The following is a 17,434-nucleotide window of genomic DNA, read 5'->3' as shown; positions in this document are numbered from 1 at the left end:
GGAAGCAGGGGGCGCCCTAGATCCTTTTTATTTAAATTAAAATATTTATTTATTTATTTTTAATAAGCTCCTGTGTTTCCAAAGCTCACCCCACGTTCTTCAGACTTCACATTATACGTTTCACAGAACAAAGTACCAAAAAGTATCATGGTAGCCTATTACCATGGTGTTTTCTACACTCTTCACCCTACATAACAAAATACCAAAACAGTATGATGGTAAGTTATTATCATGGCGTTTTGGACATGAACCAGTGTACATATAATTATACATTTCATATATTCCTCTGTAGCATTTTATCTAAAATGAATGTTCGGTATAAATATAAATATTTATACAGAAATATAATTATTAGGATCAATGAGTTGATTTCAATCTCCAGTGAAGACGCCATGACCCAGAAAAAGAGAACTTAGGCTATTTTTTACTATTCAGTGATTAAAAGTAATTTAATGTATTAGTTTGTAAAATGCATAATACTGTGGTATGATTGGTTTTTATTCAGTGTATCGGTAATACAATATATAAGACTGAACAAAACGTTTAAAGCAATTGTTTACCTTGATGTTAATATGCTAATGTATTAAGAAATATAAAATAAAAAGAAAATACAGTGAGCATTATTACTAAAAAAAAAAAAAAAATCTAACAATGAACAACATTACCAGGGTTACACCCAAAATTAGTTGTCCTTCTGCAGAAGGAGAATTTATACAGACATGAAGAGGAGATACTTTTGATACTAGCTATATAGACTACTTTAATGTTAGTTATTTTATTACATTTAGCCTACTTACGTTTTTTTTTTCTGTCTTAATTTACTTGTCCATCGTTTTTATCTTACTTGTTTATAGGCTATTATAAAGTGTGCGTGTATGTGTGTATTTGTGCTGCTGAATATTGTTAGACTGAGAACATCTATGACGTGAACGCTTGTGCTGATTGGCTGTGAGCTCGGTGTTTTGCGGTGACGCTCTCAGGTGAGGCGCAGGTGATTGACAGATGCTGAACTTCATCAGAGAGACACCGGCGGGATGACGCGATGCACGCGCAGCTGACGGACACAGCACACGTATGATCAGTGACTGACAGGTAAAAAAATAAAAAACAACAACCTGCGTTTTTCTCTGCTTTATAGTTTCTTTTTTTCTTTTTTAAATTATGAAATAAATACAGGGTGCGGGTGCAAAGAAAGCTGGGACATTTAAATTTAATGATTTGCGGATATCGATTACAGTTCAAATTGAATTTTATTATCTAAGTTTTATATTCGGTAGCTACTGGGGCACTTAAACAGATTATTGTATTATTGATATATCGGTATTTGAGAAATTAGTAGACTATAGTTTCCATTCTGGGTCACGCTTTATTTAGCAGAGTTCATGTTTCCACGTTCTTACTAATTACAGAGTAATTCTAATTAACTAAATGCACTTGATGTGTAATTATTTTCTTGTAGCTTGCTTGTAAATACTCATAGTTTTTTGTTTTTGTTTTAATTTTTATTTTTAGTTATATTTAACTGTAACGCTGTAGATTTAATATTTTTTATTTTTTTTGTATGTATATATGATACATTATTTATAATTATTTTTAAACCATAAAGTTTCAAAGGCACTTTATGGCACAATCTACTGTATAACCATATCTTCTAAAAGTTCTGTTCCTAAAGAATGTGTGCAAGATTCATGTTCATGTTTAAAGGTCCTTTCAAGGTTAATTTAGAATTCTATTAGATTTGTTGTTTTGTCATGGTTCTTGTTTTGATACTGGAACGTTTATGCAATTTGCACATATGTCACACCATCAAACACACTATATTCAATTGTTTATTGGATTTTATTGTATTTCAGTGTGTGGGTGTGTGCTAGAAATTGTGAAAATATTCCCAATTACTGTTTTCCAATAACTAAAAAAAAAATTAAATGTTCATATTTACATATTTCTATTTTCTTACATGTATTGTGCAAAACTGAGTATTGTGACATGGTACAGTCAGGACAGAGAAGTTAGAAAATCAAAGTTTTTGTGGAATTATTTTGGATTCATCTGTTCAGCATGTTCAGTAAACTCTCCTAATTTGCTGTTTATTAATAGTACGTTTTGTAGTTGTTAAGTTCAGGTATTGGGTGGGATTAGGGATGTAGAATATGCTCATGCAGAATATGTGCTTTATAAGTACAAAAAAACAGACAATATGTTAATAAAATAAGTTAATAGTGAGAATTGGTCCTTATACTAAAGTGTTTTTATAGATTTTTGTAGACAAAAAAAGAAGAGACGCAGATATGAAACCTTTTGAAAGATGTACGTGGTTTATTTTAAACATATTTATTAATTATTATTTGCCATCATAAGTATGTGTTTTATTGGTGGAACACCAAAGATATTTTGGAAAAGTGTCTTTGTTCATTTGGCCATACAGTGGGGTCAAATATTTTTGGGCTTCACTGATTTGTATTAAATGGACAAAAACAGTTGAAAGAAAGTCACATAGGTTTGAGTAAATGATGATTTGTATTTATTTTCATTTTAGGGTGAATCATTCCTATGAAATGAATAAATATTTCATGTATTTATGTAATTGAGTTATAGTCAGAGGATGGGTGATTTTCTGCAACTTTAGTGCGGTCAAGTCTTAGTGATCGTTTCTGTGGAATTATAAATCTTGCTATATTCTAATAGTTGTGGGACGTGTGTCGTCCCATGTCTCAGTTTTGGTAATGATTTCAAAGTGAGCGCCCAGTGTGTAAGGAAAAGTTTGGCATCTGCCTCTTTACATGGAGAGGTGAATTATGCATCCATTCACTCGCTCACAGGCAGATCTGTTTCACAGCGGCGCTCATTCATTAGACTCTCACTGTCTCTGATCGTCCCCAGACTGGAGGTATCTGAAGCCACGTGTGCATTATGAAGGAGAACAGGTCCTTGTGTCAGGTGGAGCAGCTGCCCTGTGCATGTCTGCTAGACTGCCACCGACAGACCCACACCCGCAGCACCGCAGGGGCCCCGATCCGACACAGAGCCAACGGGGCGGTGGGCGCCTTGTGCAACAGTCCTAACTGCGTGGTGGCCACCAGGATGGAGAACTCAGAGCAGGGGCGGCATGGGGCCAGCAGGGTCCTGGTCACCGGAGGGGCTGGATACTTTGGATTCAGGCTGGGCCGTGCTCTGGCAGTCCAAGGGGCCACGGTCTTACTCCTGGATCTCCACAAGCCACCCTGGGATATCCCTGATGGAGCCGTCTTCCAGCAGGTAAAGTGAAACTGGAGAGCATTGGGCTGAGGGGCGGTTGAGCAGTGGACTGTAACAGAAACAGATGGGTGCCAGGTGCAGAGTACGCAAGGTGATGCAGGACAACAGCCTCGAGTTTCAGCGAAGAGTTTTTATGACTCTCAGAGAAACCTTCAGGAAGAGCCGTGAAAGTGAATCTGAAACTGCCATCATGTCAAACAGAACTTGACAAAACCATGTTGTAGTTAATGGTCCTAAAGCCAGCTTTTGCAACAAAAAAAAAAGTGTGGGCCAGGTCTGTTCTTACAGTAGGAGGGAAAAACAATATTAAATGCAACTAATAATATCGTTGTTTAGAAGAGCGAAATAAAAAGGTATCAGAAAACATTTTTTTGTTTTTTTTGTTTTAGATATGATTATCTACAAATATGTACATGTTTCTATCAATCTAGAAACATTGTCTAAAAGTAATGATTTAAACAAATTGTTTATGAACAATATGAACAGATTGTATTGTTTTATATTCTTTTTTTTTTTTTTTTAAATTGCTGTTATTGAATAAGCATTGCTATAATTTTGTACATCTCTGTGTGTTTTACTTAAAGATTGATATCCGGGATTATGATGCCCTGTATAAGATCTGTGCGGGAGTGGATGTCATTTATCACACTGCTTCCTATGGGATGTCAGGACCTGAACAGGTCAGTGAGATTAATATGCATCTAATGAGAGAGAACCAATTAAATACATTTCATGTAACATTACATGAGATTCATTATTTTCACATTTGTACTAGTCTGAGTGTGATGGAATGTACTACTGTCATACCATACTGAAGTGAATTATGCTGGTCATGTATTTTCCTGCTCTGCAGCTGAAGAAAAAGCAGATCGAATCAGTCAATGTTTGCGGCACGAACAATGTCATAAACGGTGAGCTGTCATCATTTGATTTACTGATACTACAACTATTGGACCTGTTAATCAAATAATGAGTCAAATGGTATTCAGAATATTTCCCATTAGATGTTCCTAATATTGTTCTAAATATAGTGAGCTGTCTATGTAGGTGCACCTCTGTTTATGATATACCCACGTTTGACCAGATTCACAGGCAACATCATGTGTATCTTTCATAAAAAGGGCAAAGAATGCATTGTGATAAGATCAGTTAAAAAATTGATAAAGCGGACAAAGCAAACTAATGTAAAAAATTTAATGTAACTTAAAATATGCTATTTTGGCCAATGAGTGTGTGCTGAATATTTCGTTTTGGTTGGTGTGTTGTAGTCTGTACGGAGCATGGCATCGCTAGACTCATCTACACCAGCACAATCAATGTGGCGTTTGCTGGCCGGCCCATCGAGGATGGAGATGAAGACTCAGTTCCCTGTGTGCCGCTGGACATGGTGAGATGGACACTGAGTGTGTTGTGATTTATTCTGCATTCAGCCGTTTTCTGAAGTGTTCATACTGCTACATCAGGAGATTTGTTCAGTATGAGACTTTTCTTCAGCAAGATACTTAACCACAGTATAAAAACATGGGGGGGTGGGGGTCTAAACTGCATCAGACCCAAGTCTTATCTAAGGTTGCAAGAAGAAGCAGCTTCATAAAATGTGAAAATATAGTCTTCCCTTACCCATATCCAGTTTTCAATTAACACACACCGATCTGTTACATTAGTGAGCATTGTGATCATAGGCATCAGATGTGGATGACTTTCACTAGGGATAAGTGTGTCATGTTTGATGAACTCTGTGCTCCTGTGTGCTCCGCTTCACTATCCTGAAGAACAGTAGACTGAAGTTAAGGAAGGTTAATGGAATAGAATTAGTCCACCTGACACCTCACTCGAGTGATGACGCCCAAAGTGCTACACAAGTCGCCTGCTTTTGTCTGCCCAAACTTCATACATGAATACATAACATCTGATAAATCATACAACGGTACAGCTTACACACTCATATTTCACTGGTGCTCATTTTCGGCCGAGGTTGACTGACGTGTGATTATATTATATTATATTATATTATATTATATTTGGAAATGCAAATCAGGTCTTGTCATTTTGTTAATTTTTTTGTTTTGTTTTATTTGTTCTCTCTTCGCACATAGACCATTACTCCAGAACTAAAGCTATCGCTGAACGCATGGTGCTCGCTGCTGATGGAAGATCAACAAAAGGTACGGAAATGGAAACTTGTTGGTCTCTGAAGTCGATCCTGATATTGTGCACAATAGCAATAAGCGCAAGTGGTATCATGTACCCTGCTCATATTGTGTGTGTGTGTGTGTCCACCGCTGATGAAGTATTGAGGTAACGGCTGCTATGGTAATGACCTGCAACCTGCAACCCAAGCCAACCAGACCCGCTGACACTGTTTTAAATTTAGACCTAGGCTTAATAATAAAGCCAAGCACTGAGTAAATTTGTAGCTGGTGTGAAGCTTATTTTGTACAGTATGTTTGGGTTCTGTGCTAATAATCACATACCTCCTTTCAGAACATAAAGTGAGAAGCAAGTTTTTATCAGGAACATTGCTGTTTTTAATGGTGTGAAATTATGTAATTAAATATACTTTTTTTCATCACTTTGTTTCTGGTTTATTTGTTAAACACATCCAGATCAGTATTACATTTCTTTCATATCATCAATCAAAATCAAAATCAAAAATGTTCTACGTTATATATAAGCCAGTGCTGTAACACCATGTGCAATGGTATTCTCCAAGTACTTTTAAGTATTGTATGAATTCTATAGCAGAAAATACCAAAGGAAATGTTACTGATCAGTTCTTGCTTTTTCATATCTTTTTTTTTTTCTCATGGAGTTCTCTCTTATGTTTTCATAATTAAATTCTGAAAAAATAATAATAATAAAATAAAATAATATAGGCTCAAAAAATGTCAGTTCAGATTCAGTTTTATTTTATATTATATTTAGCAATTTTTGCATAATGTTTGCCTTTTTGTAGACGGAATTATGTAGAAACAAAGTGGTAGAGAGACAGGACTATGAGCCGTGACTCAAACTCGGGTCTTGTTTAGATTATATTTAGGCATCTATTTATTTATTTCTGAATATGAAAAAATTATGTAGGTCACTGATAGATTTGTTATGTAATATTGAGGTATTGTTGTTTTAGGTGGTGGTCTTCTTCACACATGTGTCCTGCGCCCCTCTGGTATCTATGGTCCTGAAGAGAGAAGACATTTACACAGGGTGATGGTGAGTCCTCTTATTCTCTCTCAATTATCCCTGTACCATCTTTACCCTGTTCCTCCTTTACTTTATATTTAATATATATTTAATAACCAACACACACACACACACACATACACACACACACACACACACACACACACACACACACACACACACACACACACACACAAACACACACACACACACACAGGTCCCAGACAGTTGTACTCTGCGGCCTCAGCTGTGCCACTGTTCCCAGAGCTGTACAATATTAATGGAGTTTGTGAGAGGCTCCTGTTACAGACTGTGTTTTAAACTGTGCCTGTACATACAGACACAGTATTGTCTGTGCTTCTGCTGTGACTCTACAGACATACATGACTGTTTGTGCTTCTGCTGTGACTCTACAGACATACATGACTGTCTGTGCTTCTGCTGCATCTCTACAGACATATATACAACTGTATGTGCTTCTGCTGCAAACCTACAGACATACATGACTGTCAGTGCTTCTTCTGTAACTCTAGGCATACATGATTGTCTGTGCTTCTGCTCTTACTCTACAGACATGCACGTCTGTCTGTGCTTCTTCTGTGACTCTACAGACACACACGACTGTCTGTGCTTCTGCTGTGACTCTACAGACATATATACAACTGCATGTGCTTCTGCTGCAACCCTACAGACATACATGACTGTCAGTGCTTCTGCAGTAACTCTAAAGACATACATGATTGTCTGTGCTTCTGCTCTAACTCTACAGACATGCACGTCTGTCTGTGCTTCTACTGTAACTCTACAGACATACATGACTGTCTGTGCGTCTATTGTGACTCTACAGACGTACACGACTCTCTGTGCTTCTGCTGTGACTCTACAAACATACATGACTGTTTGTGCTCCTGCTCTGACACTACAGACCTCAATAAACTGTCTGTGTTTCTGCTGTGACTCTACAGACATACATGACTTTCTGTGCTTGTGCTGTGACTCTACAAACGTACATGACTGTTTGTGCTCCTGCTGTGACTCTACAGACCTCCATAAATGTTCTGTTTCTGCTGTGACTCTACAGACATGCATGACTCTCTGTGCTCCTGCTATGACTCTGCAGACATCTATACATTGTCTGTGCTTCTGCTGTGACTCTACATACATACATGACTGTCTGTGCTCCTGCTGTGACTCTACAGACATACATGACTGTCTGTGCTCCTGCTGTGCCTCTACAGACATCCATACATTGTCTGTGCTCCTGCTTTGACTCTACAGACATGCATGACTGCCTGTGCTTCTGCTGTGACTCTACAGACACACATGACTGTCTGTGCTTCTGCTGTGACATTACAGACATACACGACTGTCTGTGCTTCTGTTGTGACTCTACAGACACACACGACTGTCTGTGCTTCTGCTGTGAGACATACACGACTGTCTGTGCTTCTGCTGTGAGACATACACGACTGTCTGTGCTTCTGTTGTGATTCTACAGACACACACATGACTGTTGTGCTCCCTGTTGTGACTCTACAGACCTCCATAAATGTCTGTTTCTGCTGTGACTCTACAGACATGCATGACTCTCTGTGCTCCTGCTATGACTCTGCAGACATCTATACATTGTCTGTGCTTCTGCTGTGACTCTACAGACATACATGACTGTCTGTGCTCCTGCTGTGCCTCTACAGACATCCATACATTGTCTGTGCTTCTGCTGTGACTCTACAGACATACATGACTCTCTGTGCTCCTGCTGTGCCTCTACAGACATCCATACATTGTCTGTGCTTCTGCTGTGACTCTACAGACATACATTACTGTCTGTGCTCCTGCTGTGCCTCTACAGACATCCATACATTGTCTGTGCTCCTGCTTTGACTCTACAGACATGCATGACTGCCTGTGCTTCTGCTGTGACTCTACAGACACACACAACTGTCTGTGCCCCTGCTGTGACTCTACAGACACACACGACTGTCTGTGCTTCTGCTGTTTGTTTTTGTGTGTAATCGACTGTCTGTGCTTCTGTTGTGACTCTACAGACATACACGACTGTCTGTGCTTCTTTTGTGACTCTACAGACACACATGACTGTTTGTGCTCCTGCTGTGACTCTACAGACCTCCATAAATGTTCTGTTTCTGCTGTGACTCTACAGACATGCATGACTCTCTGTGCTCCTGCTATGACTCTGCAGACATCCATACATTGTCTGTGCTTCTGCTGTGACTCTACATACATACATGACTGTCTGTGCTCCTGCTGTGACTCTACAGACATACATGGCTCTCTGTGCTCCTGCTGTGCCTCTACAGACATCCATACATTGTCTGTGCTTCTGCTGTGACTCTACAGACACACACGACTGTCTGTGCTTCTGCTGTGCCTCTACAGACATCCATACATTGTCTGTGCTCCTGCTTTGACTCTACAGACATGCATGACTGTCTGTGCTTCTGTTGTGACTCTACAATTTACAGACACACAAGAGTGTCTGTGCTTCTGTTGTGACTCTACAGACATACACGACTGTCTGTGCTTCTGCTGTGACATTACAGACATACACGACTGTCTGTGCTTCTGTTGTGACTCTACAGACACACAAGAGTGTTTGTGCTTCTGTTGTGCCTCTACAGACATACTCGACTGTCTGTGCTTCTGCTGTAACTCTACAAACATACAACCGATTGTCTGTGTTTGTGCTGTCGGTGTACATAAAGACACATGCATGTCTTTTCTACCTCATGTACCTTAACATTCTTGTGTCCCTCAGTTAGAGAGTGTTATTATCTCTGTGAAGTCTTGTGTGCTGAATACAGAGACAAAGTTATTTAATTTTATTTATTCTCTTTTCTTTTTTAGGTGAATGTGGAGAGGAGGTTGTTCAGCTTTCATTTTGGGGACCCTAATGCCAAGATGAACTGGGTACATGTGGATAATCTGGTGATGGCTCATGTTTTAGCAGCAGAAGCACTCACTGCAGATAAAGCTTTTGTGGCGGTATGTGTGAAATGATATAATTTATATCCTTATTACAATCAGCAGTTTTGAACCCAGATCAGTTATAATGTGTTGTGAATGTGTGATTTTTAATTTTTTAATTTTTTATTCTTTTTTTTTAGAGTGGACAGGTTTATTTTATCAATGATGGGGAGTCTGTCAATGTCTTTGAATGGTTGACACCTCTGGTGAGTAACAATCAAACCAAGTATTTATAATTAATGCATGCATATTACAAATATTTACTATTTTAAGGAACTGCACCTTTATATATCTGCAGTTTGAAAGACTAGGTTATGGTCGGCCATTGATTCACCTTCCCGTTTCTCTGGTCTACTCAGCAGGTATGAATAAAGTGTCATTAAAATTTAAAAATGTTATTAAAAATATAGTTTTTGTTTGTTTTGCAAGTACAACTGTATCACACATTCTTGTTTTCTCCAGCAATTTTGATGGAGCGACTGCATGTGGCTCTGAGTCCTATAATGGAAATTCCATTACTTCTGACAAGAAACGAGGTAAATATGTTTCCTCCAGCCTTCACTGCATTATGTCTACAGTTTTCTCTAATCACTTTTTCCTAATGAAGTTGTTTTGATGCCATGTTGAGAGCTGCTTGACATTTCAGTTTCCCTTCACTATTTATAGGTAATTAAACTGTGTTAACAAACAGAGAGATCAGGCAAAATAAACACATCTAGAGGAGCAGTTTTATTTTATTTATTTATTTATGCAAGTAGATTGGGCTGGGTGATATATTGGATACTTGTGAGGGTCACAATAACTTTGATATTTATTATTTTACCATTTTATAGTTTCACATTAAACTGTCTAATGTTTGAGAATCTGACTTGAGATTAAAGTGTGCTCCTGGAGTACCATTGAATTCAGCAATAAATAGATATAAAGGTCAAGTGGAGTAATGGAGGGATGCTGGAAAAAATTGAGGTGTCGTTTATATATGCTTACTCATTCATTGCATTTGACATGATTAGATGAACACGCTTTCCACAAACCTAAAATACATTTTCTGAAGACCATTATTCATTGGTCAAAGTTGGTTCCTCTAAAGCAGGGGTCTTTAACTCTGCTTCTGCAGACCTACTGTCCTCAAGAGTTTATCTTTAACCCTAGTCAAACTCACCTGAACTGGTAGGCGCATGTAAAAAATGTCTTGCAAAAATAATGGAAAAATATTTATATATATATAGTGAATACCTAGAAAATATCAACATATGATTGTAAGAATTTTATAATTTAAGCTATATTGCTACTGCCAGATGTACGTGTGTGAGATACACTGAAGATGTTGGTGTCATGGTGACAACTATAGCCTGAGTATGGCATCTTAGGTTACCATCACCATAGGTACTTCCTTAAACTCTCCTTAACATGCACAGCAGCTCAAGTACTCCTCAACTTAACATAATGAACAGAGTTGACATTCTTACATTCTCAGACAGGTTTGATAAATGGCATGAGCAAGCATCTGTATCTTTGAAACACATTGTTTCTGCTCCAGCTGTTTAAATGTCACAGCTGATTCTGAGAGGGAAGTTAAGGGTGACAAACAAGTTGGCATAAAGGCAGAGCAAGAAAGTGTTAAGTTAGTGGAGCTGGGTGTGGACTGGCACTGTGTCATGCATTATTCATGAGAAACAGAAGCCACGAGCTGAAGGGGTGATTCTGGTCAGATGGCAGCAGGTCTGATGATTGCACTGTGAATAAAACATGAGACACCAGCTTCTTGCTGGATCTTTGAGTTTGAGACAGACAAGTGCCACTGAGGAAAGAAACGCACACACACACACTTGCACACACAAGTAAATGAAACCAGGAAATGGATATATCAAACACAATGGCAATCCCCATCCCAGTTTCTGATCCAAATCATACTGTATATTCAATGGCCCCAAAACTAATAGGACACTTTTGGGTACTTAAAGGTATAGTTCACCCAAGAATAAAAATTAATCCATGATTTACTCAGCCTAGGTTTATATGACTTTCTTCTTTCAGACAAATACAATCTGAGTAAATCATGGGGTAATTTTCATTTTTGGGTGAACTATCCCTTTAAGTCAGTGGTTCTCAAACCTGTCCTAGAGGACCCATTTCCTGCACATTTTGTGTCTCCCTTATCTAACGCACCTGATTCAACTCATTAGCTCATTAGTAGAGACCGCAAGCCATTAATTGAGAACCCCTGCTTTAAATCACACTTAATAATTACAATAGATGAAGGGTTCACAAAGGCATAATATCATTCCATATAGCATAAAATTTAGTTCAAAAAATATTATGTTAAATTAAATTGATAGTTAATAATTACAATAGATGAAGGGTTAACAAATTTAAACTTTGATTATTTTTTTTTTTTTATAATTAAAACAATACAATTTAATTAAACACTGATTAAAATATATAATTATAAACAGTTTATTTCTGGATTAGCTTTTTAGGAATTGAATTTTGGCATTGTTTCTGAATTGAGGCTCTTCTATGCATTCATTTCACTGGAGTGGAATCAGTTTCAGTCCTTGGAATCGACTCTCGATTCTGAACACCTCAAACCTGGAAAACTGATCAAGTCCCAGTCCTTTTACAAAATCCCCTGGTAACATTGCAGAAAATGAGCTCACCCAATGCTAGGCCCAAACTAGCTAATACAAGAAATCAGCAGCCGAATAAAGAAGATGACTTGCACAAGTATTTTATGCATTTTTAAAATACACAAATGCTAAACTTATGCACGTGGTATACTTAGAAACAAATAACATTTAATCTAAATTGTGTTTTGTATTTCAGATATGTGTCAGAGAGATAATTCTGCCCACCTCTAATGAACCACTAGCATTTCATAATTACAAAATGTTCATTTACTTTTTCTCTTCATTTTTGAACAATATACAGTATATGATTTGAAACCAAACAAACCTCCAGATCCTCCAAATACTTGGCCACTTTATTATTTATATTAATGCTTTTTCCCTGTATACCACACATTGTTTGGAGAGACTGCTAGAAGTATAAACCGTGCCTTGTGGTGATTTGTCCACTAGATGGCACCAGTCAGTTTCATAGCATGCTCTCATCATGAGATTATTTGCAGGTGGACTCCTAAGGTCAATCGATTTGGTATGGAAGCCCGTTTCCACCACTGAATAAAAAATAATTGCGACATTTTATCTCACAATTCTGCCTTTTTTTTTCTTTGACTTTTTTTATGAAGTCCGAACTGTGAGATATAACTTCACTTTTCTGTTGTTTTTTTTTAGTGATTTATTGTTCAGAATCGTGAGTTATAAAGTCCAAATTGTGAGATATAAATGCAATTCCAAGAAAAAAAGTCAGAATTGTGAGTTTATATATAGTAATTCTGACTTTATAACTCGCAGTTTTGACTTTATAACTCACAATTGCAAAAAAAGTCAGAATTGTGAGATAAAAAGTCGCAATTACCTTGTTTTATTTTTTATTTAGTGGCGGAAACGTGCTTCCATAATTTTGAGTATAGTTGGATGGAACCAAATTTTTGTTGTCTTTTAACTGACCCAGCTAACCAATTTGTTTAAACAGCTGTATACTAGGTAATGAAACGGATAAAAGTAGTAAGAATAAAACTGATTTATGTGCAATTTTTTTTGGTTGAGCACCAGGTAGTGCTGATATTTACGAACGCTTCACTGTTTGTATCAATGTGCTTGTCTGTGTTTATAGCAGTCGGAGAACAGGATGTCATTGTTGTAACTGTAGTGTAACTGTGACTGTTATTGCAGAGTAATAGGTTTTAATACATGAAGTTAATAATTTCAGCAGAAGTGAGAAATGAGAAGTTTTTTCTCAGTCCAAGATGACCTGGAACAGGTTTCTCTCCAATGACAGAGAACTTGATGTAGGGCAGGTCATAGGGCAACAATAGGCATGTTGAAGAATAAAAATATGACAAATAACCTATTTAATATTCATGAGCTAAGCTGATAAGGTTATATCGTGGCCCCTCGCCCAGCACATGGCCCTGGTTTAGACAGCAGTGTGTGTTGGGTCAGGGGCATCTGCTCTGGCTCTCGGCCCAGTGGAGATTTTCCATGTAGATACCCAATCTGCAGGCTGGTAAGGGGAGAGAGACCGTGGGGGCATTTCATCGTGCCAGGAGAGCACGGCTACAGAGCAGCTTTATGTAAAAGTAATGCCAGGTAAAAGGAGGTCATTAAAGCCATTAGTAAATGTGAAGCCCTCAGAATCCGATCTGTGAAGTCAAATCCAGAGTCCATCTCTCAACGTAGTGTTCGGCTTTAAGACGACCTGTCGGCGACACTTGTTAAAGTGATAGTAGTTCAATAATAGACTTGAAAAGAAAACACTTAAGAGCGAACTGAATGTAATGTTTTCACACACTTAACGGCATGTTATTTACAATTAAATGAAAGTGTATTATAGTTTAAATTCATATTAAATGCAACTTGTTGAGCTTAAGAGTAATTTTTTTGACCCACCTATATAGGATTTATTTAGTACATTTTTATTTCATAACTACTTCTACTGTCCTTGGAATACATAGTATTATGTATTCCAATATAGTATATATAGTATATAGTAAACTAAAATCTTATGAAACTTCAGCTGAACTCTTCAGCCCTCCTGACCTCTGCATCTCTCTCAGGTGAGAAACATTGCTGTCAGTCACACCTTTAAAATCGAGAAGGCGCAGCGAGAACTGGGCTTCAGTCCTAAGAAGTACAGTCTGACCGACTCGGTGGATCAGTACCTGCGGAGCCGAGCGCCGCGTTCAGCTTCGTCATTTCCGAACACACAGTACCTCCTGCTGCTGCTCCTGATGGGATTCATCGCCCTCGTGATCTGTCATGCAGGATGGGAATAATAAGCCTTAATATTTCAGTCTCACTTAAAGAGAAATCTAACAGATCACTTGTAGGGTTTGAACTAGGGCTGGGCGATATAGTGAATTCATCCTATTCTTTTTATTTTGCCATTAAGTTTCATTAAGAATCTCGTTAAACTAATTTTGACTTGAGAGCATTAAAAGGGATAGTAAAACTCATCTTCCAAACACAAATTATGATATTTTTAATGAAACCTGAGTGATTTCTGTCCCTCCATTGAAAGTCCAGGTATAAACTTAGAAGATCCAAAAAGGTTATAAAGGCATCATAAAACACATCCATACTAAATCCAAATATTATGAAAAAATACAGTCATTTAAAAAAAAAATGTTTTATGGTGATCAGGCTTTTATTTGCATATAAACACATACATAGAGCACATCAAATATAGTAAACATGGAAGTTTAAATGTGTGTGATGAACATTTAGTTCATTGTGAGTATTTATATGTATAAAAGTATTTATAAGTAAATGGCCAAGTTCAATGAATCAATTAAAAACTATTCATTTGTGCCATCACTCAAAAGAACAATTTAATGGGGAAAAAAATAATCTACAGTTATTGCTATTATAATTACTGAGTATTGTTCCATATTCATGATATATTTAAAAATGGCTTATATTTAAATATATTTAAAAATGGCTAATTATTTATTTACTTGCTATATCACTCACCCCTATTTTGAACCCACAGTGTTTTAATACCAGATCAGAACTTTAACCACAATGCCACACCACCTCAGAAATAAAAATTACTTGGTGTTGTACATTATATATTTTCTATATAGTCCTGAGAGAACTGAGGCGTGTGATTTAGGGTTGGGGTAAATTTAAGAAATATAACCTGCAGAGCTGCTTGGGAACAAGTGTTTCACTATATTGTCACTGCTAGTAGTAGATATGTTTTAAAATGATGTTTGTTAGTACTTAGGCCAGAATTCTTTTATTTATAGCTTGAAAAAAATATGTTGTTTGTGATGCTGGAAAAGTAAGTGTTGGTGAATTCTTCAGTTATGTCTTTAATTTATTTAGATTGTTTGCCCATAGTCTTCCACAAAATGAAGTGCATTTATAGTTGCACTTCTTAAACGTGTGCATTGCAAAACGAATTGATTCAGCACACACTGTTTTTTAGTTCATATTCTTTTCATTAACACTATTTAGATATTTATATTAAAGAATACTGAGATACATGCTGTAAACACATAACAGTGACTTCTGATTCTTCTTTCATTTCATTAAACGGTTTAAAGAGTATCGTTTCTAGTATTAGTTGATGAACTGTGCTGGTGTGTGTCAGGAGAATGAGTGCGCTCGAGTGTGTGTGTGCTCACATCCTTTGAAGTATTACATTGTGTCATGTGTTCATATTTCAAAACACAAGCAACGTCAACTCAGATGACATAGACATAATAGACTAGTGTGTTTGAAAAAAGAACTGATAAATGTTCATAAAAGTGAGACATTTTTGATTTGCGCTGGTGTCTGTAAAGGTTTGGAGCAGCTATATTTAACAGCATTTACACATTTGAAGCATTATGTATGCCATATGCATGACATACATGAACGCCAACGAAATGTTTTATATTTATAAGCTGTACTTGTAAAGGCAAATGTCTACTGATATAATCTTTGATTTTGCTTTATACTTTATCGGCTGTTGTATTTAAGACTTAGGATATGTTGTTTTTCCATAAGTTGTATCTGTTAGGTTTGGGATATCATGTAAGCTACAACTGTGACCTGAGAAAATTGTTCATCAGTTATGAATTATAAGTTGAATAAAAATGTGCTGTGAATCCTCTTACTTCTAAAGCATTGCCATTTCTTGAACGGTTTACTAAAACTTTACCTCAGCAACGTCCCCAAATATACCACAAGAGGACGCCACAAATCAGAAAACAACATCCGCGTTTTGTACAAGTCATAAAATATGAAAACAAACAGAAAAATACGGAATACACGACTTAATTTCACGACGATTTTGTCTTATTTGAAGCGTTAACACGCAAAGTAAACCGTTCATTAACTAATGTGTAGCCCCTGAAGCTGCTTTGAGCTATGAATCATTCCTGTTACACAGTGACTTATTTTAGTCTCGATTTATTTACTCATGTGTTCTCTAAAATGAGTCACATATTTATAAGAAATGGCTTAAATTGTATATTTAGGTCTTATGTATCACTTAAACAGAGATAATAGACATTATAAATACTATTTTGTATTTTACACACCTTATTATTGATATATGCATTCAATTTTATTATGTCCTCAGTGCAAAGTAATCAGCTTCCACAAGAAATATAAACCATGAAATGATAAAAAAAAACTCAGAATATTTTTAAATAATGTTATAGACTAGGGTAAACTGGCTCTCATAATACATATTTTATTATGTCCTCAGTGCAAAAAAAAAAAAATATATATATATATATATATATATATATATATATATATATATATATATATTTATTTTTTTTTTTTTTTTTTTCCTTAAAATTTTCTTAAATTACAGTGTCCCTGAAGTCATCTTCCACCCTGTTAATACATGCTTTCTTGCCTTCCAAAACCGACTGCAATTTCACTGAGACCATTTTCAAGAAGTGACATCATTTATTTTTCCCACTGGAATTCAACTGTCCAAACTGAGGTAAGCTTCAACTCTCACTCCAAACCTTTTTTTTAGTTTTTGAAATGTTATCCTGCTTGTCCTGCCCTTAAAGTTCCACCCTGTTAGGCTATTTTATGGAGAATGTTTGTCCTATCAAAAAAATGTAAAAACAAATCTGACATAGTTATAAAAGTTATATATATATATATATATATATATATATATATATATATATATATACTGTGCTGAACCCTTAAGCTCCCATGTCACTGGTAGAGAACTCAAGCTTGGAGGTAAAAAGAACTAACAAACAAAAAGACCACCCACTAGGCTGAGTGAGGAAATATTTAAATATTTAATATAATTAACGCAGAATCCATTTTTTCATCATAATTATCATCATAATAAAAACCACAAAAAATGGCATTACTGTCCATTACTGTTCCTTCTTGTGATGGTTTTTGTGTTTGTTTGTTAA

General features: G+C 36.6%; 2 protein-coding genes across 2 annotated transcripts in view; one reads left to right on the top strand and one right to left on the bottom strand.

Moving 5' to 3' along the window:
* The window catches only part of LOC109094670 (NACHT, LRR and PYD domains-containing protein 3-like), a 392,152-nt gene that overhangs the window by 247,598 nt on the left and 127,120 nt on the right, over nt 1–17,434 (bottom strand). The gene's annotated exons all lie outside the window — the stretch shown is intronic.
* On the top strand, nt 388–15,471 carry LOC109076340 (putative short-chain dehydrogenase/reductase family 42E member 2). Its single transcript, XM_042721350.1, has 12 exons — nt 388–1,092; nt 2,881–3,255; nt 3,840–3,935; nt 4,109–4,166; nt 4,524–4,641; nt 5,344–5,420; nt 6,383–6,465; nt 9,304–9,441; nt 9,564–9,629; nt 9,722–9,785; nt 9,886–9,959; nt 14,105–15,471. Exons 2-12 carry the CDS (start codon nt 2,911–2,913, stop codon nt 14,321–14,323), a joined length of 1,338 nt encoding a protein of 445 aa, XP_042577284.1. The 5' UTR covers nt 388–1,092; nt 2,881–2,910; the 3' UTR covers nt 14,324–15,471.

The sequence above is a fragment of the Cyprinus carpio genome, chromosome B3 (assembly GCF_018340385.1).
Source record: "Cyprinus carpio isolate SPL01 chromosome B3, ASM1834038v1, whole genome shotgun sequence".
In the NCBI taxonomy this organism is placed as follows: domain Eukaryota; kingdom Metazoa; phylum Chordata; class Actinopteri; order Cypriniformes; family Cyprinidae; genus Cyprinus; species Cyprinus carpio.
Note: the sequence above shows the minus strand (reverse complement) of the source record. Positions and strands in the feature narration are given on the sequence as shown.